This window comes from Balaenoptera physalus (assembly GCF_965194825.1).
Source record: "Balaenoptera physalus genome assembly, chromosome: 10".
Classification (NCBI taxonomy): Eukaryota; Metazoa; Chordata; class Mammalia; order Artiodactyla; family Balaenopteridae; genus Balaenoptera; species Balaenoptera physalus.
In genome coordinates, this window is record NC_138889.1 from 20628664 (window position 1) to 20648814 (window position 20151).

Here is a 20151-nt window from a genome sequence, read left to right on the forward strand (position 1 = left end):
CCTAGAAAAATGTCTTTTTCGTGTATGTTTGTATATATATATTTTTAAATTACAAAAGTCGAATCATTCTAAACATTCTTTTGTAACCTGATTGATAACCTGGAGAACCAGGCTGGGAGAACTCAGAGTGGCAGTTGTGAACACTGTCAGATCCTGCTGCAGCAGTTGTTGAAGGTAGGAGTGAGCAAGGTTTAAGGGCCATTTAAAGACTCAACTAGAATGGAGTTTGTGTTGAGGAATCTGAATTGGAGGATTAATGGTTCTTGGGTAGAAGGCAAACTATTGCCAGAATGGCAAGGCCTTTTTCCTTTGCTCTGGCCATATTGTTTCAAGGTTATTTCAATGGAAGAATTACCATTGGGATCCAAGAGTCAGTGGTCTGGATCTCCTATTTTAGCTAGAGATACAAGTGAGCTGTAGGGCGTAGAAGTAAGTTTCCTGATATCAGACAGTTATGGTCAATCTATTGAGGATCCTTCTTTCCGGACAGAATCCTGGTATAGCTGAAAAGGAGTATGGAATTGAAAGTGTAGTCATCAGCTGATTATTTATTTATTTAGGCCAATTTCTTGGCCTTTCAGGAGCTTTTTTATTTGCTTCCTCTATTGGTTGCTTGCTTTTAAGATTGGCAAATTAATGTAAAATGAAGCTTATTATAAATTCTGAAGAGTTACATAAATGTAACATGGTATTAACACTGATGGTAAAAATGAGACTTTTTGTTGTGTTTCAGATGCAGGGCTTTTTTTTTTTTTGATGCCTACAGTGTTTCTTAAAATAATCTGTCTAAATATATAGAACTTTAAAATGTAGGTCTTATGAAGAACATTTATTTCTCTATGCATATATTTAGCCTTGGGCCTTGGATATTGCTTTGGAAATATAAAAGCTAGCTCATGGGTAAATAGATTATTCTTGTAAGCATTTTAAAAAAAGGGGGACAAATGTGCTTATGCTTTTTTAAAAGTGCTTTTCTTTTTGAAATAAAAGTTTACTGGAAAATTTTGGGTGTTGGTATGTGGGAGATAATTTGTGCTTTACATTGTTTCTGGGAAAAAATGTGTGTGATGTAAAATAGGTAAAATAACCAGTGATGATCTTTATTAAAAGATGCTTGCTTTGTGGGATTCGACTTTGGATATGTTTTTCCATTTTCCTTTGGGAATCTTTTTCTTCTAAATTTCAGTGTTGCAGTCTGTCTTAACCTTAGCCTTATATGTGTATATTCTGTTAGGTATATTCTGTTAAAGGTTTGAATATGGCCCCTTTATGACTTTACTCGTGACTTATCCTCCTAGATTATCCCTGGATGCATGAATGGGTAGATAAGATAGATGTAGATGGTTAGACTTATTCTTGCTTATGAGTTAGTCTGAAGATCGAGATCTTCATTGGATTCCTTTTTGATATCCTAGAGATTTCTTTTTACCCCTTTGCTACAGCTCTGGCCTAAGTAGACTTTGGAAGCCTTTTTATTTTCTCTCTCCATCTCTGAATTTGGATGTAGAATGTTAGAAACGTTTGTTATCCTTCAACCCACTCATCTCCCTTATTCCTAATTGTTTTTCTTTGTGCCACATGAAATAAGCTTTTTTACTTATGAAGGTGACTGATTTTACCTCAAGAGTTGGGCTGCTTTTAGGGTATTTGGTAAGTGCATACATAGTGAATCAGTATTAACTGATATCTGTCCTCTTTGACCTTCACCCTGTCCTTGGTAAAATTTTAGAATTTCAGAAGTTGTGATGTCTCTCAAATATCTTGTTTGTTCAGTTGCCTCACTACTTCATAGACTAATAATTTCTGCTCACAGATAGTTTAGTCCAACAGTGCTTAGGGGAAATGCTTTAAATTCATATTTCTTCGTAGTAAATTAAGATGAAACATTTGGGTCATACTAGTCTGTATTAAAATACAGTGAAGAAGTTTTTCAGTTATGAAACAGATTCTTTGTAAAAGGAGTAAATGCATGCTTAGTTACTCTCGTCTCCCTGTTTAATACACAAGCATTTAGAAAACATGGAAAAAACGAACAAGCACAAAGTAGACAGAACTACCAACTGGACTCTCTCAAATGCTGTTTTCCCCCTGGAAAACTTGACTCTCCCCTAGCAGTTGACTAGTTCCTAATTGTTCTTTAAATCTCAGCTCTTAGATGTCATTTTCTCAGGGCAATTTTTTTTTTTTAAACTCCTAGAGCACATTGTGTAGAGCTCTGTGTTATGTGTTCTTGTAGCGTCCCATATGTCTACTGTAGCAGTCATATCACTTTGTTGTTATTATGGGTTTTATGTCTATCCCTGTCTGTAAGCTCTGTGACAGCCAGAATTGTATCTGTTTTATCACTCTATTTCAGTGCCTGGCATACAGTAGCCCCTTAATTTTTTTAAATTTATGAATTAACTTAAACCTTTTAATACTTTTGATGTTTTATTTCATACTTTTCTATGTGTCTGGGTACACATAAAAATATATAAACACACATACTTTTGTAATGGTATTACACTGGAGTTTTTTTACCCTTTTGTGTAGGAATAGAATTTTGAAATCAACATGTGAGGTAAAAATTGCTCTTCAGTCTTTGGATTGACAATAAGTCAACAAAGTCAGTTTCCCTCCAGTGTACAGTGATAAAGGTCTGCTTCTATACAGTGGTAGTTGGTGTCTCTAGAGACTTATCCAAGGTCCTCTAAAACCAGACTCTCATGTACCTTCCGGCAGTCTTTCCTGCTGTGCACTTACATACACTGGCTTCAGTTGAATTTCTCCTATCTTTAGTTGACTCTGTGTTTGTCTTGTATTTTCTGGTTCCCGCTCCTTTGTTCATGCCGTTTTTTCCTCTTTGGAGTACCGTAGCTTTTCCCTTTCTATCCATTTGTAAGGCCCACCTCAGATTCCATCTGCTGTGACGTGTTTCTCTTTTCCTCTGGCTAACCCTTAGTGTCCTCCTTTCACTTCTGAGTTCATGGCGCTTTATTGCCGGTGGTTATCCTTTGACACTTGGTGATTTACCATTTTGGGACTGGTTTTTGAGTCTCTTGCTTTTGTGTGAGTTTGTCTTTTCTGGTAACCATATTGTTGGATCACTGAAGGCAGGGATATTCATCTTCTATTTATTTGTGTTCTTCACAATTTATACCTGGCACAAAGTTTCTCAGTAAATAGTTTATTTGGTTAACTATAAAAATTTATTTGCCCCTCATATTTATAGCATGAACCCTGAAGAGAATGCTTTGAGATTACTTTTTCTTTTGTGTCTTTAAGAAATTTCTACAAATACCTGATTCTGTTCTGTCTTACTGCTTGCATGTAATATCTAAGGTGTCAAGGAAATCTGTATATAAGTAGCACGAGAAGCTTAAGTAACTATGGGGTGCCTTATGGCCCACTTACATAGAAATTTTTGATGGTGCACCTATACTAGGTGAAGGAAGAGAAATCACAGATTAGAGGTAAGTTTTTCAGCGGAGCAGAGATCCATTCCTTATAACTGATGCCTCTGAACTCTGAACCATGTTATTCCCAATGTAGAAGAAAAATTTCCAGGAAGATGATTAGATTTCCTTAATGTATTGGGAGCCATGTTTATTAAATGATTAGTTTTATTACAGCAGTCTTGTGACTTGAATGAGAAATTGTCTCCTTGCTATAGGTAGACCGTTATTTAAGAAATTCTTCTTAATTGATTTGTTTCTTCTACTGTGGTATAGCCTAAAAATCAATGGGAATTGTAACTAGTGATGAATTTTGAGAAAGGTGTTCAAGAGCCCTAGTTTACTGTTGTCACAGATGTTAAAAAAAATGGTATTCCTAATATTTACTAATTTGGTGAACTTGCTTTCTTGTTACCTGTTCATCAAACTGTTAAAATGTAAAGTGCAGATTGCATTAATGTGGAAGAGATTTTGTTTGTTTTTTTGTCTAGGTACAAAGAGGATGGTGAAGCTTTATTAATTTTGCTTCCCTCAGAAGAAAAAGGGATGGTGCAGCAGCTTCTTCAGAAGAAAGTGCCTGTGAAGGAAATCAAGTAAGAACTATTTGCTGTCTTGATATTATTGTTAGAAAAATGAACGCATGGAATTATTATGCCTAATTATGTATACCTAATTCCCTGCTCCCTCTAAGCTTTTCTGCTGTCTGACTTTGGACCTTTTGTTTGTTTTGTTTTTAACAACTTTTTTAGAAGACTGTCAGCGGAGAAAACAAGATGAAAAAGAGACCTTATTAGCATCAGGAGGCATTGATGGTTGAAAGGATTAAACCTCTTGGATGAACTTATTTTTGGGGTTGTCTGTCTATTTCAGAGGATTGTCCTCTCCTGTCATTGAAGATGTTTAGATTGAGTGTCAGCAGAATTGATTGTAGTCTCACTTATATTGGGGCCCTTGAAACACCCTGCTTTCATTTGGAGGAAAATAACCTGGGAGGGTGGTGAGATGTGGCGGAGGAGTGGATAAGAGTTTAGATGAAACAAGATTGGGTGTGAGTTGATAATTGTTGAGGCTGAGTGAAAGTTTTCTACCTTTGTATATTTTGATATTTTCTGTAATTAAAAAAAGTAAAAAACACCTCATCTGCCACCACCTATTACCACTCCAGCTTTTCGGGAACAAAATTGTTCAGTCTAAAATCAGGGAAACAAGTGGAGTTTCCTTTGTGAAACCTAGAATAGATGCTTGTAAGAATTACATTCTTTCCTCTAATTTTCATTCTAAACCTGGGCAGATTTAAGTAACCATTCTATTATGTTATGCCTGATTTCTAGATAAGGAAAACAATATTTATACCCTTGGCTACTTGTTTATTATTTGACTTTTGTTTTATGGTATTTGACTGAAAACGGAAATCGTATAAAAATGACGTTTGCTTTCATTTATTCCATTTCATTGATGATCCACCTCCCACCAGGAGGCTACTTTCTATCCTTAAAGACTTAAGAAGTGAACATAGCTAATTGTGGTGTTAACCTAATCTTTCACTCACTCAGCATGGGTTGTTTAGAGAAAATGTCTAATTTTACATTTCTTTTTCCTGCATTATTCAAAATATGCAGAGTCAAATTTCTGTCTAGTGTAATTTCAGTCTAATCTGGGTCATAGATGAGAAATAATGTTATAGATTATAAAAATACTGAGGAAAATAGAAAATGCTGTGTACTGTTTTCAGTTTCTGAAATTGAGATGTCTTAGTTTAACCTTTATCTTTTTGTTACAAAAGAATCAATCCAGAAAAACTTACAGATGTTCAGAAAAAATTGGAATCGTTTTTAGCTCAAGATCAAGATTTAAAAGAAAGAGCTCAAAGGGTAAGTCATTTTTGAATTTGATACCTTCACTGGAATAGAGCATATAATAAAGTTATGTTGTATCATTTTCTACTACTTCTAGGTTGCATAGTTATGCTTCAGATATTTAGGTAGTATAATGTTCAGGTAAATTTAACTTATTCTTTAACTTTGAAAATGTTATGTGTTTCTTTCTTTTTTTAAAAAAAAATTTTTTTGGCTGCACCACGTGGCATGTGGGATCTTAGTTCCCCAACCAGGGATTGAACCCGTGTCCCATGCAGTGGAAGCGTGGAGTCTTAACCACTGGACCACCAGGGAAGTCCTAAAAGTATATATTTCTTATAGTAACTTGGAAAAATGTCTATTATTTGTCCATAATCTTGTCAGACATATAGAAAATCCTCTTAATGATTTTTAAGTGCACAATGGCTGGATTTCTAATATACTTGATAAAGTTATCAACTTTTGATTTCTTCAGTAAAGTTATTAACTTCTGACTGCACTTTCTTGACTGTAAAATTAATATCTTTTTTTTTTTTAACTTTGGGTTTGTTTGTTTATTTATTTATTTATTTATTTATTTATTTATTTATTTATTTATGGCTGTGTTGGGTCTTCGTTTCTGTGGGAGGGCTTTCCCTAGTTGCGGCAAGTGGGGGCCACTCTTCATTGCGGTGCACGGGCCTCTCATTATCGCGGCCTCTCTTGTTGCGGAGCACAGGCTCCAGATGCGCAGGCTCAGTAATTGTGGCTCACGGGCCCAGTTGCTCTGCGGCATGTGGGATCTTCCCAGACCAGGGCTCGAACCCATCTCCCCTGCATTGGCAGGCAGATTCTCAACCACTGCGCCACCAGGGAAGCCCTAAAATTAATATCTTATATTAGGTTAAATTTCTAGAAAGCATAGCACTCTTGCTAAATTCTCTTTAGGAATGAGATTTTAATCTATAAGTATGACATTGTTCCCAAACTGCTTTTTTTGGACTTAGAAATCCTCTTGATTAGCAAATACACAAAGAATTGTCACTTTTAGGTATACTTATTTTTTAGTTCTTAGAGTACCCAGCAGTAGATTCTTTAGAAAAGGAACATGTGAAATTATTTTGCGTTGCGCTTACAACTGTCCAATCTTTGAATTGACAAATATTTGAGTCCCTGTTATGAAGTTCTTCATTTTCAATACTCTTTTACTTATATTTTAGTTACGAGATCTACATAGGATATCTACATCTGCATCTCCCATAACTCAACAATGAGTTAAAGAGTAGGGATTCAGAGATTGGAGGAAGAAAATAAAGAGGAGGCATGGAAAGGGCATCCTCAGTAGATAGAGGAGCCTGAGCAGAAAAAGTCAGTAGTCGGCCTTTTGTGTGATGGTTTTGAAACTGGATATTCTAAGCAAAGAAGTTTTATTTAAAGGGAAGATCTTATGTTCAAAAAATTAAGTTATATTTTATCAAATTATTGTCGCTGTGCTTAAAATACCAACATTAATGATGAAAGCTAAAATTCAGATGCTTAGTATGTGCTAGGCACTTAGCTGCAGCATGACCCTATTACATGACAGTTTGGTTTTTTTTTTTTTTTGACATGACAGTTTGATATGCATTGTGTTATCTAATCTTGCCAACAACCTGTGAGGTAGGGATATTGATTTGATTTTATAGATGGGAAAATAGGAGCTGAGGAAGTTAAAAATTATCCAGGGTGACGTAGCTGTTAAGTGGCAGACCTAAGATTTAAATCCAGGTCTTTCTTCAGAACTTCCATGATACATCAGGAGAAATTAATTCCAAAGTATAAGATAACCAAATAATGAACTGTGCGTAGTTAAACTTCTGTAAGCTCACTTCACCTGAAATCTAATGAAAAGGGTCTTTAAACAGATTTTTTTTTCTTAGTTTTTGGGCATATATTTAGGCATGGAAACATTTGTGTGCATGTTTTGCCTAGCAGACATACTTTAAGCTAGGAGTTAAATCTTTTAGAAGCTTTGGAAATAGTATGCACATTTGAAAATAATATACATGAATTCTGATGTCATGACTTTGTGCATACGTAGGTCATTCTATTATGAATCAGGAAATATGAAACACTGGAAGGATGTCGTTTCACTGGTTTCTGCGTATAACAAATGAGCCTTCCAGAACAAGATTATAGAAAAGCACGTTGAAATAAATGATGTGATTTAATGGGTGTCACGCATGGTTTAGCAGAACGACTAACTGTTGTCAGCTGCAGCAAGCTATCTAATTTCACAGAAGCGATTTTCTAGCTTTTGATTATAATCTGGATAGAACAAAAACAATAAGCAACTGGGATTATTTCTTGTGGACGATTGTAGGGGAAAAAATTATCCTTGAATTATTCATTTTAATGCCTATGGAGACAGGGAAAATGGTTTGAAGATTAGTGTAAATGGTTTGAAGAAAGGATTAGTGTAAAGTTAGAGAAAATGTGAAGTTTAGGAAATATAGAAATGGAAATTAAATACATTTTACAAAAATTAATTTTGAAATCAAAAAATAAAACTCCTGCTTACATGTGTTTCACCATCTTTGCTGCCTGTTTATTTTACAGACTGACAGAGGATCCAGGACCATGTTTACTTTTTAGTTTGTAATAGCTCTTGGCATAAAGATAGTTTACTTTCTTTCTTTTTTTTTTTAACACAAACAGAAGAAAAATATTACAAGTTAATGACAGATTACTTGAAATTATAATGACAAGTAATTACTTGAAATTATAATAAAAAAGAAAAAGCTTTAGGAATAAACTTTTCCTGTTATGATTTTATTAAGCTTAATATAAGTACAGTAAAATTTTATTTTGTTGTAGTAGTCAAAGGATGTTTTCAAGTAATAATTATTACTTATAACTGGTATTCATTGGTACTTAATGGATTCCAGAAGAAATGCCGAGTATTCTACATGCATTTTTCTCATTTAATTCTCATAACACTCTAAGTAGAAGGTACTGTTATATTATGTTCGATAGATGAGGAAACTGACAGAAATGAGAAACTTGCTCAGCTAGTAAGATGTGGAGCTCAGATTTCAACTGTATTATTCCAAAACCTGTATTTTTCCCTATTAATGCACCTGAATGATATTAACTTCTAGAATAGCTTTTTGAGAAGGTTATGTTTTATGTTGAGTTGGCTTGATGAAACCAAATTTAAAGTCTTTTCTAATATTACAATTCGAAAAAGGTAGGTTTTTTGTTTTTGTGGGATGACATATACTCAGCTATTTTTGAGGTTTTTTACTACTGTTGAATTTATCCCTTTGATTAATTTTTTTATCTCAGTTAAAATTCATTTTCCATTTCTGACTAGTATATATCTTACACTTCAACCTTTTATGTTTACAGTGTTTTGTCTCCTACATACGTTCAGTGTATCTGATGAAGGATAAAGAAGTATTTGATGTGAGCAAGTTACCTATACCTGAATATGCCCTGTAAGTATTCATATTATAGTTTTGCTTGTGAATCCTTAAAGTTAGAGGGAATTTGTTTGAAACCTGGTTCTGAGAGTCTTAGTTTAAACCACTCTGCCTTACCTTAAAAGAATCTGTTGAAGATTTGCAGAGAAAAAGATTATATAAACTGTAGAAAACTTGTTGAGCATTCAGTTCAGTCAGGATTTTCAGTCAGGAAGAAATTTCTTGCTTGTAAGTATGAATTCCTGAAAGTTACACTGGCAGTTTCCTGTAGTTTGGGCTTAAAGGAGATGGAGAGCAATTGACAAGCATTCTTTGAAATCTTTAAATGTCTGTAGTCCTCTTGTTTTCTAAAAAGCTGGCTTGGTTTACTATAGTTCTTTTTATGCTTTGGATGCAAGTCTCTTTGTCAGTTCTTTCCTTCTTTTAGATTGGTTTCCCATGCTGCTTATTGCCTGGATATTCTTTGTTTCTTGGTGTTTCTTACAGGTGCTCACAGTTACCATGGCAAAATGTCTCTCTTTAGTAATTGTGGTTACTATTATATGAAAATGGAACTCTTGGTCTTGTTTTGGCTTAGTATTTTTTTTCCTAACCTTTTCAGGGATAAAAGAGGAGCATCTATTTTTCAGTGGGGTCCCACCTGTGGGAAAAGCATTGACAAAATCCTATAGAAGCACCCTTAAGGTTACTCATACTTTGAATGTCAGATTGAAATCTCCTAGTCTGTGATGAAATATGTACTTTCAAAGCAAGGTCTGTGTATTTGGCCTGCTTTCCAGGAATTCGAGTACCTTTACCTTTAAGTTGAGTCTAATAAAAACTTGTATCCGAGTGAGCTGCTGTTTTCCATCTTCATGTTAGATTGCAAGTTCAGTATAACAGGTAATTTGTCAGTTGTAACATTTTAGAGCCATTTAATTTGCTAGATAACAAAGTAAGGTCACTGACTTTTTGTTTAGGTAATGGATGGAAAATCACATGCCATGGATAACATGTTTTTGTTTGCTTATCTCTTTACGAATTTTACAATTTCTGAATATGATTCATGGTTTAGGTTATTAGCTGATTTTTGTGCTTCATGAAGTTCTGTCCTCCTGGTTTCCTGGTTTTCTCATTGACATAGCTGAGATATTAGCAAACAGGAGAGGCAAAGGTCTTTTAGTGCTGCAGGGCCATATTTAGGGGACATTTTGTTGCCACAGATGCCAGTAAATCTTATCTGTTTACAGTTGAAGACCTTTGCTTTTTATTGGTGATGCTTAGGGAAGCAGAAAGTTAAATTCTGAGTTAAATTCTAATACTGGTACCGTTTACCTTGGTGTTTTAATTTAATTTTTGTGGATTTTAGATGTATAATTTCCTTGATCTATAATTTCCTTTAGAAGCCTTTGATACCTAAAACAGTGCTATGTATGTAGGATAAAATAAAGGTTTAAAAAACTATTTTACTGAGGAAATATGTTTTATTTATTTATTTATATTAGTAAAATACTTTTTTGAAAATTAAATATGTTTTAAATAACCTAATATGTCTAGTTCATTGAGCTAGGCATTAAAATTATAGATGTATGGTTATGTACTTCTACCTTAAAGGAGGTCCAAGTTTAGTAGCAGAGAAAGACATGTAAACGTAACTGTAATACACTGAGAGAAATGCTCTGATGCGTACTGAGTTTGTGATCCTAACTGTATCCCCTATAACAGTAATAATGAGAAGTGCTCAGTAGTGGCTGCGTGTGTGCTAGGCACTCTTTTAGATGTATTGCCTCTGTGAACTCATTTTATTTTTATAATGACCCTATAATGTAGGTGCTCTTGTCATGCCATTTTGCAAATGAGAGAACTGAGGTATAGAGAGGTTTAATAATGTCCTTTGATCATACAGCTAATAGGTGACAGAGCCAGTATTTTAACCTCAACAGTTCTATTTATGAGTCCAGGTTTTACAACCACACCTCTCAGTTTCTGTGAAGTGTGTCTTATAGGAAAAAGGCAGTCGGTCCATTTTCTAATGTTAGCTTTTTATTACAGCAGGCCTTGCTTTAAGAGTTTCTTTTCAATCCATCTGTGGGAACTTAGAAGCTGGGAAAGACCTGACCATAAAGTAAATCTTGATCTTAGAAGGAGAAAATAAGATTTTTTTTTCTTTTTTGGTCTCAAGTTTAAAAATCCTTTTTTATAGAAGTGATTGTGCCACATTTTGTGTGTTAGAAGGGAGGATGATAATACTTGAGTGCATTCGTTGCAGAGAACTGTGTTTGGTTCTTTCATGGTCATGTCTTTTCCAGCTTTAGTATTTATATTTTACAAAGTATTTTCATATAGTTAGTACATCAGATATTTAAAACAACTGTGAGATAGGCCTGGTAGGTATTGTTATCTCACATTTGAGAAAGCTGAGGCTGAGAGAGTTATACTGGAAATAGGCAGATCTAGTAGTTGCACTGTTTCCTTCTTTCTGGTCTCATGCCCTTTATTTTGTTAACCGTGTTACTGTCTTAGTGGAAAATGGGGTATCTCCAATATTTTCTGACAGGTATTCATTATCTTTTAGATCACCTAACGTGTCAAGATTGAGTTGTATCTCAGAGGAACATTTTCTTAAAAAAAAAGTTCCAAAAATCTCAACTCCTGAGAAACCATTTCATAATAAACTCATAAACACACCATCAGTGTACTGAGGTAACTGTTTTCATTTGCTCATATTTAAGGTCTCTTGGTCTTGCTGTGGCACCACGGGTAAGATTTCTTCAGAGAATGCAAAAACAACCCAACAAAGAACTGGTAGTGAGCCAAGATAATAAAGTAATTGAGCCAAGGACTCTCTCCCTCACCAATGATGAAGTGGAAGAATTTAGAGCCTACTTCAATGAGAAAATGTCTATTCTCCACAAAAGTGGGAAAATAGCAGAAGGGACAGAGTACGGACTGGCTCGTGGTATTAGTGATGAAGAGGAAGAAGAGAAAGAATGTGAAGAAGAAATGGAAGAGAAACTGGGAAAAACAAAAGGGTCTCAACCTCAGTCTGTCCCTAGCAACAAAGAGTCACAGAAGAACAAAGAAGTTCCTGTGCAGTTCTTGGACAGAGATGATGATGAGGAGGACGATGGCCTCAATGCTGACTTCTTGAAGGTGAAGAGGCACAATGTGTTTGGGTTGGATCTTAAAGAGAATAAAACGTTACAGGTAAGTTTACCCCTAGTGGAGGATCTTCTGTTATTTCCTACCACTTCTTACCACGTGCTTCTTGTTGCCTTTGGGGAACTATGGGAAAATAACCAGGAGAAATTTGTAGAATGACTTTCTTTGCTGTGAACTCTCCCTCCTTCTCCATCTTTAAAGATGGAATAGGTGCTAAAGAATTCTCATTTTTCATAACTTCGGGAATTCTAAGAGGTTGACAGCTTTAATCTTTTCATTTATTGATTTTCTGATGCATGTTTTAAAAAGTAGCCAGAGTCATGATTATAACATTAAGTAATAAGGTGATGGGGTTTTGTGGTTTATGATGTGAGGATCCTTCATTGTGATTCTTAGTATACTACTTTCTGATTTAAATAATTACAAATATTCCTTACAACAATTCGATCGCTCTAAACTTTTAATGAGACATTTGGTTTTGGGCACCAATCCAGAATCTTAAAAAGAAAGCCAGCACTTCTATTTAAAGGCCGCTTATGAAGGTTTATTAAGTTTCACATAGGTCCTTTGTTTCTCACTAGGCACCTGCTAGGAGGAATAAAAGAGATAATCCAGGTAAAGCACCTGTTTCCTGGGGTACTTGTAGGTGCACAGTAAATATGTTTCTCCACCCTTCCCTTATTTTCGTTTTAATTTTGTATGCCTTATTCTTGATCATTTCTTTGGAGAGAATTGAATGAAAAATGAACCTGAACTCTTATTTTTTATACAATTCTAAGAGTCACAATAGGAAATATTAAATTTTGAACTATGAAACTTGGATAGGTGTTTTTTTAAGTAACTAAATACAAATTTTAAAAGTAGCAAACATACTTACTGAGTACTTTACGTATTGGGCATTTTCTAAACATTATCTCATTTGGTCCTTGAATAACCCTATAGGTAGGTACTCTATCATTATACAAGTAAGAGGAAAAAAACGGAGATACAGAGATAATAAAATAGTGAGGTGCACAATTAGTTGTTGCCAAAGTTGGAGTTTGAATCTAGGTATTCTCACTCTAATATTCATATCATGACCAATAATCTGTTTTTTTGAAGTCTGATTTAGGTTTCCTCTTACGTTTTCTTCTGGACTTTTTATAGTTTTAGCACTTGAGTTTAGGGCTAGTGTTCATTTCAATTTAATTTTTGTGTATGGTGTGAGGTAAGGGTTGAGCTTCCATTGCCTCCCTCCCCACATGTGGATGTCCAGTTGAACCAGTACTGTTTTCTGAAATTACTGTCCTTTTTCCATTCTAGTTACCTTGACTCTTTGTTGAAAGTTAGTTGACCATGTACGTGTAGGTCTCTGTGTTGACTCACTTGGTTTTATACAGTTATCCTTTCATAAATAACACTGGTGTCGATTAGTATAGCTTTATGGTAAATCTCAAGTCAGATAGTGTTAGTCTTCCAACTTGATATTTTAAAAAATTGTGAGCATTTTTAGACCATTGCATTTCCATGTAAGTTTTTGAATCTGCTAGTTAATATTTACAAAAAGTCTTTTCATATTTTCATTGAGATTGCATTGAATCTATAAATCTATTTGGGGAGAATTAACAATATTGACTCTTCCGATTCATGAATATGACATATCTTTCCATTTATCTAGGCCTTCTTTAATATCTTAGCATTTTTTAATAATTTTAAGCATGTGCGCCTTACCACATATTTTGTTAGATCCATCTCTTACTATTTTATAGTTTTCAATGCTATTATAAATACTTCAAAAATTCAGTTTCTTATTTTTTGTTGCTAGAATATAGAAGTACAGTTTTTGCGTACCAGTCATTCTAAATGGTCCTGTTAAGTTCTTGTGGCTGTTTTTTGAGATTCTTTGGAGTTTTCTTTAGATCTTCTCTGTAGCTGGTCATGGTATTTGTGAATAAAGATAGTTTCATTTCTTCCTTTCCAATCTGTGTGTCTTTTATTTCATTTTCTTACTTGATTACACTGTATGTTGAACAGCAGTAGTGAGAATGGACATCATTGTCTTGTTCTTATCTTAGGGAGGGGAAACATTCAGTCCTTTACCATTACATCCGACGTTAGCTGTAGGTTTTTTGTAAATGCTTTTAACGGGTTGAGGAAGTTCATTCTATTTCTGGCTGGCTTAGTGTTTTTATCAGAAATGGATGGTAAATTTTGTCAGATGCTTTTTCTGCAACTGTTAGGGTGAACATAGAGTTGTTGTTATTTATTCTGTCATCACACTGATTTTTCTAATGTTGAACCAACCTTAAATTCCTATGATAAACCTCACTCATTCGTGATGTGCTTTCCTTTATCTATTACAGGACTCTATTTGCTAATATTTTGTTAAGGGTCTTTGCTTCTGTGTTCATAAGGGTTATAGGCTCGTAGTTTTCTTGTAATGACTTTGAGGACATGACACGTTTTAAAAGCTTTAGATACATTTTGCCAAACTGTCCTGCAGAGAGGTCATATTGATCATTGTCTCACTGGCTTTATGTCCGTGCACATTTACTAACACCAACACCGAATATCCACATGTTTTTACTGTTTTGAAACAAACAATTAATGAGAAATTCAAACTTAACTATTTGAATTTATTTTTCCTTGATTCTGTTACTGAACATTGTTCATTTATTTATCCATTGTATAATTTCTGTGTGTGTATTGCTTGTTTTCCTCTCTCTTTTTTTCTCTTATGATATTGGTGTCTTTCCTGTCGATTTGCAAGATGTCCTTAAACTTTAATTACTATTCCTGGCTTTTAATTATTTTATAGCTCCCACCACATTTTTTGCCTGCCTTCCTTACTGGATTTTGAATTTTCTGAAATTATTGTCTTACTGACCAGTGTGTGTTCATGGCTTGATACAGTGTCTAGGACCTAGTGCAGATTTCACAAATGTTTCATGAATGAATAAATGAATCACGCATATCTTCTTTCACTTTGATAGTTTTGTTTGCTGTGAATTATGTAGAATTCATATATGTAGAGTATATTCTTTGAAATCTATATTTTGAAACTAAGGATGATTTGCCTGATAGACTTAACAATAATTCAAAAGGTATTGTTGAATTTTCTATAAACATGAGCAGAAATGACTTATATATTTGACTTGAATGATATACCTGTGCAGGCCAAGCTTTGTAATTTAGATAGTAAATAAAAATATCTAATAGTAATGATGTAAAATTCTGTTAACTAAGAATACGTTTGCATAGCATACTATAAAAAGTTCTATCTTTAAAATACCTGCTTTTTTTTTAACCATAACAAATGGGAAGTATTATGGTGTTTGTGTCAAATGTGAGGGAACTTTTGGGGCAGTTACAGGATTTTTAAGAAGCCAATAAAAATCTGTATCTTCCTGCACATTTCCTAGTACTATACACAAAAAGTAGAGTTAAAATTATTGGCTCTTCAGCTGAAATAGCAATAGAAAGGCTTGTCAACTTTACCTATTAATTTGCCTTAGAATTTTCAAAATCAATACTTATTTGTACTCAGATTATCATTTTTTTTTTTGTTGTTCTTTATCATGTTTTCAAGGCATTTGGTTTTGAGTGTGTGATTTTGTATCCACAATCTCAACTTGACTTTCCTATTTAGCCTTTGTTTTGGCATTTTATATTTTCGTATTGCATTGCAGCCATCACTCACTGGAAGCTGTTTTTTTCTTTTATTACCTGTTTTTAAGGATAGACCTGATAAAGTAAAGAAAACCAAACAAACCTTACACAAATTGGGAAGTAATACTATCATTTACATGTGTAAATGAATCTATTCTTCTTGAGAGATTAAGTATTGGGTTGGCTGAAAAGTTTGTTTGGGTTTTTCTGCAACATCTTATGGAAAAACCTGGACGAACTTTTCGGCCAACCCAAAACTTTTTCAGACATTGCTGCCTTTGTTCAAATATTTTTGTTGCTCCTGTTTTAGAATTTTCTTTAGGGACAGCATACCAGGCATGCAAGGGAACTGGTTTCATTACCTCTATCACAGGCTGTTCTCTTTGTCTTGTTATCTTTTTCCTCATTTCTTGCTCCCTTGGAGCAGTTGTAGAACTCAATTGAGACTTGGAGTCAGTGGGAACACACTGGATTACAGATTACATGGAATTTGTTTATCGTATCATTATCATTAATAAAATAATATATTTTTTGGTATTTTACCATATACCAGTGCTTTCCTTGCAAGTATTCATTTTATCCTCATGACGGGAAAGGTAAATGCTATTATTTAAAATTTCAGAGACTTTTAAGTGACTTTTCCAAGGTTACAGTGGTGGAGTTAGTACTCCAATCTATCCCTGATGTCAGATCACATTCTCTTTCTCTTTTATCCTGTTGCCTACCGTCATTTGTGTGTGGTTTACTTTCTGTAAACGGGTAGTGCCAGTGTAATTGACACCACTGTAGATAATTTTGGGCTACCCATTGTGTGCAGACACTTTGAATACAGAATTGATAAGTTCACCTCTTTAGACTTGGGCATAAATGGAGAAGAGAGGTACTGAGTGCGAGGAGCAAGTGATATCTTCTGGAAGGCTGCCCTGTCACAGTTCTTTTCCATTTGACAGGTTCAGGGCATTGACAGAGAAACAGATCTCCTTAGCATTGGAGAGGGAGTCACGAGTGATGGAGCCGTGAAAGAAATGGGCGGGAGAGAGCACACTTGGGCTGATTAGGCACCACGGTAGTAGGAGAAGGTTGGTTGACCTCCCACCATAGGGAAGGGACTTTTGTTTTGCCTTGCTTTCTTGGCTGTTGGGTGTCTAGAAAGTTAGCTTCCCGAGAGACAGTGTTAGAGAAGAGCGTGAATATATAATTAAAATGTTGAAATTGAAAATGATTTTAAAACATGTTCTTAAATAATGAGAAGGAAATCTCTAAGCAAATACTTTTCTCTCTCATATTTTACAATTGTTTAGAAATGAGACTGATAGGTGGATTCCATTTTAGCTCAGCAAGTGTCCTTTTAAGGCTTTCTCAACAGTAAACATAGATCAGTCTTAGTTAAGATTTGAGTGATACTCATAAATTATTCTTTGTCCTTAGAGCTGAATCTATATTCTGTTTACATTTTTTTTTTTTTTTTTAAATTTATTTATTTATTTTATTTTTGGCTGTGTTGGGTCTTCGTTTCTGTGCGAGGGCTTTCTCTAGTTGCGGCGAGCGGGGGCCACTCTTCATCGCGGTGCGCGGGCCTCTCATTATCGCGGCCTCTCTTACTGCGGAGCACAGGCTCCAGACGCGCAGGCTCAGTAGTTGTGGTTCACGGGCACAGTTGCTCCGTGGCATGTGGGATCTTCCCAGACCAGGGCTCGAACCCGTGTCCCCTGCATTGGCAGGCAGATTCTCAACCACTGCGCCACCAGGGAAGCCCTCTGTTTACATTTTAATTTTATATTTTGGCACAAAAATTCTTAGTGTTTTAAGAACTCACTGTTGGTGGTAAAACATAGGTTAGCTAACTTTATTATTAAATTGTTGCTTATGAGTATTCTCTTATAAATATATTAGAAGTTCTGCATTAAGATTCCGATATTTGGGAGCTGGAATTTTTCTGCCTCTTGTTTCCTCTCCTTTTCCCTTTCACTCCCTTCTCGCTTTCTTTTTTTCCTCCTCCCAGCAGTGATTACTGAGTGCCTACAAGGTGCCAGGGACTGTGCTAGGTTCTTAGTAAGTTTCAGAGCCTTATACTTTAGTTAACATAGCAGATTATTAAACCAAAAATTCAGTACAGAATCCTAGATTTCTGTTCATTTATTGATTCTTGAAACCAAATGTTTTAAAGTGTTAACATTGGCACCACAGTAGAGAAGACATCCTGAGGGAAGTTGAGCCTTAAAGAATGGATATGAGTTAATAGGAAGGGGAAAAAGCATTCTAAGCAGAGAGTACAGAATGAGCAAAACCATGACCACAAGAAAGTGTGTGTTTAGCGTGGGGAACTATTTCTGGTACGATGTTTAGTTTCAGTAGTTAGCCTTTCTGAGGCTTAGTGTCCATCTCTGTAAAGTTACTACCTGGCAAAGTTATTGTGATGCTTAGAGATAGAAAGCAACCAGCACAGTTTGTGTATGTAGAAGGAGCATGGTTAAAATTAGCTGTTATTTCCACTTGATGAAGTATAATAGGAACATACAGGTAAAGGGTTGATAGAACTTTGCCAGTGCAATGGCTAGGCAGTGTCCAAGGTACTGCTGAAAAATAAAGGCTTTTTCTGAATCAGGTCTCATTGTAGAGAGAAAAAGTGATGCATTTTATTTATTCCAGGTGTAGTATCAGGAAACAAGACTACTGTTTGATTTTAGCATAGTTGATAGAGCAATTTTTACATTTTCAGTGTCCTGCATTGGTCTGGAGAGTGCTAAGGCCTACACTGATACCACAGGTCAGGTGATGTCATAGCCAGGTATTTAAGGAGAACTTATAATTTGGTATAATCAGACCATAACTAGGCAAGCACAGTACCCTGTGGAAATGAATCAATTGGTTATAAATAAAACTAAAAATGATGTTAGTCGTAGATATTTCATGTGGAGTCATTAAATGAAATTCATTATTATATGAATATTTTTCTGGGTGGAGTTCTCTGTCCAGTTAACTGGCAGTATTCGTGTGGATATTAATACTGTGCAGTATACCTCTAGAAGATATTATAAAGAAGATATTAGGTTATGGATGTTGTTTATATGTTTAAGACTGTTGATTTAAAAATGGACATTAGACCATTGACAGAGGAATGGATAAAGAAGATGTGGTACATATATACAATGGAATATTACTTAGCCATAAAAAAGAATGAAATAATGCCATTTGCAGCAACATGGATGGACCTAGAGATTGTCATACTGAGTGAAGTAAGTCAGACAAAGACAAATATCATACAATATTGCTTATATGTGGAATCTAAAAAAATGGTACAAATGAACTTATTTACAAAACAGAAATAGAGTCACAGATGTAGTAATCTTATGGTTACCAGCAGGGGAAGGGAAGGAGGGATAAACTGGAAGATTGGGATTGACATATACACACTGCTGTGTATAAAATAGATAACTAATAAGAACCTACTATATAGCATAGGGAACTCTACTCAAAACTCTGTAATGACCTATATGGGAAAAGAATCAAAAAAGAGTGGGTATATGTATATAGATATAGCTGATTCACTTTGCTGTACAGCAGAAACTAATATAACATTGTAAATCAGCTATACTCCAATAAAAATTTTTAAAAAATGGCATTAGAGAAAGTAATGCCCTTGTTTGGGGAGCGACTGGGCATGCTGATGAGCTGCTTTAGGAGAGTGCTGATTTAGCTGTTTTTTTAGCCCCATAATTATTTAATTTAAAAATGGGAATGAACCATGTTAACTTATTTCCAGAAATTTCTTGCAGACAACTATGTTATTGTAGAAGAAGATCAGGAAATGATGATCATCTTTTGGTTTTCTATAATCTGCCATGCCTTTGAATATTGCATCTCATTGCTTAAACTCTCCACAACCTTGCACAGTATTATCCCCATTTTGTGGGTTAAGAAACAGAGGCTTTGAAAAGTTCTATTGCTTGCCTAATGCCCCACAGTTGGTGAAGTGGCAGAACTGGAATTTGTTGTGCCCAGGCCCATGGATTGTTTTGACTGTGCTTTTTTCGATTCCTGTCATTCCTACATTTTAGCAGTTCTTCTTTACTTTTAGTGTTCCTCTTTACTTGCCACTGGCACTACCACTGTTCTGTCCCACACCATTTTCACCTCAGACTTGGCTTGTGGGATAAGCCTCGTAATTGGTCCCAAATGTTGTTCTTCTGAGTCACCTTCCTGTGAACCTCTCTCAGGTCTGTTTTTTTCACGTGGTTGACCTTCCATGCCTCCCTTCAGTTCATCCTTTTCAGGTGGGCTTTGTAAGCTAGCCCCTTACCTGGTAAACTACCAGTCCAGCCCATTCTTCCCAGTGTGAGTTTCCACTTACACTGAAGGGATTCCTTCCTAGGATATTCTCACCACTCCAGCCTTTCACATCTTACCTTTCAAGATTCACGGCTGATCTTGCCTCTTCCTTGAAGTCTTTCTTTACTTACTTATCCCACTGACCTCCGGATTCCAATTGTCTATTTTGCTAGTACTTTTCTTTTTGGCTCCTCATAATATACCTACTTGAATGTCTTAATTTCCATTTCTCTTGGTGATTCCTGAGATTGTCATAACCTTTGTATGCAAGGGTCTTATATATTGCTGTTGAATTAAACA

General features: G+C 35.2%; 1 protein-coding gene across 2 annotated transcripts in view; it reads left to right on the forward strand.

The window, feature by feature from the left end:
* Positions 1–20151, forward strand: part of DDX10 (DEAD-box helicase 10) — a 247763-nt gene that overhangs the window by 38041 nt on the left and 189571 nt on the right. For both annotated transcript variants that reach the window (XM_082476855.1, XM_082476854.1), the window contains exons 10-13: positions 3926–4027; positions 5218–5305; positions 8660–8748; positions 11445–11919. In XM_082476855.1, coding sequence (XP_082332981.1) covers positions 3926–4027; positions 5218–5305; positions 8660–8748; positions 11445–11919 — 754 coding nt within the window. The remainder of the gene's footprint in view (positions 1–3925; positions 4028–5217; positions 5306–8659; positions 8749–11444; positions 11920–20151) is intronic.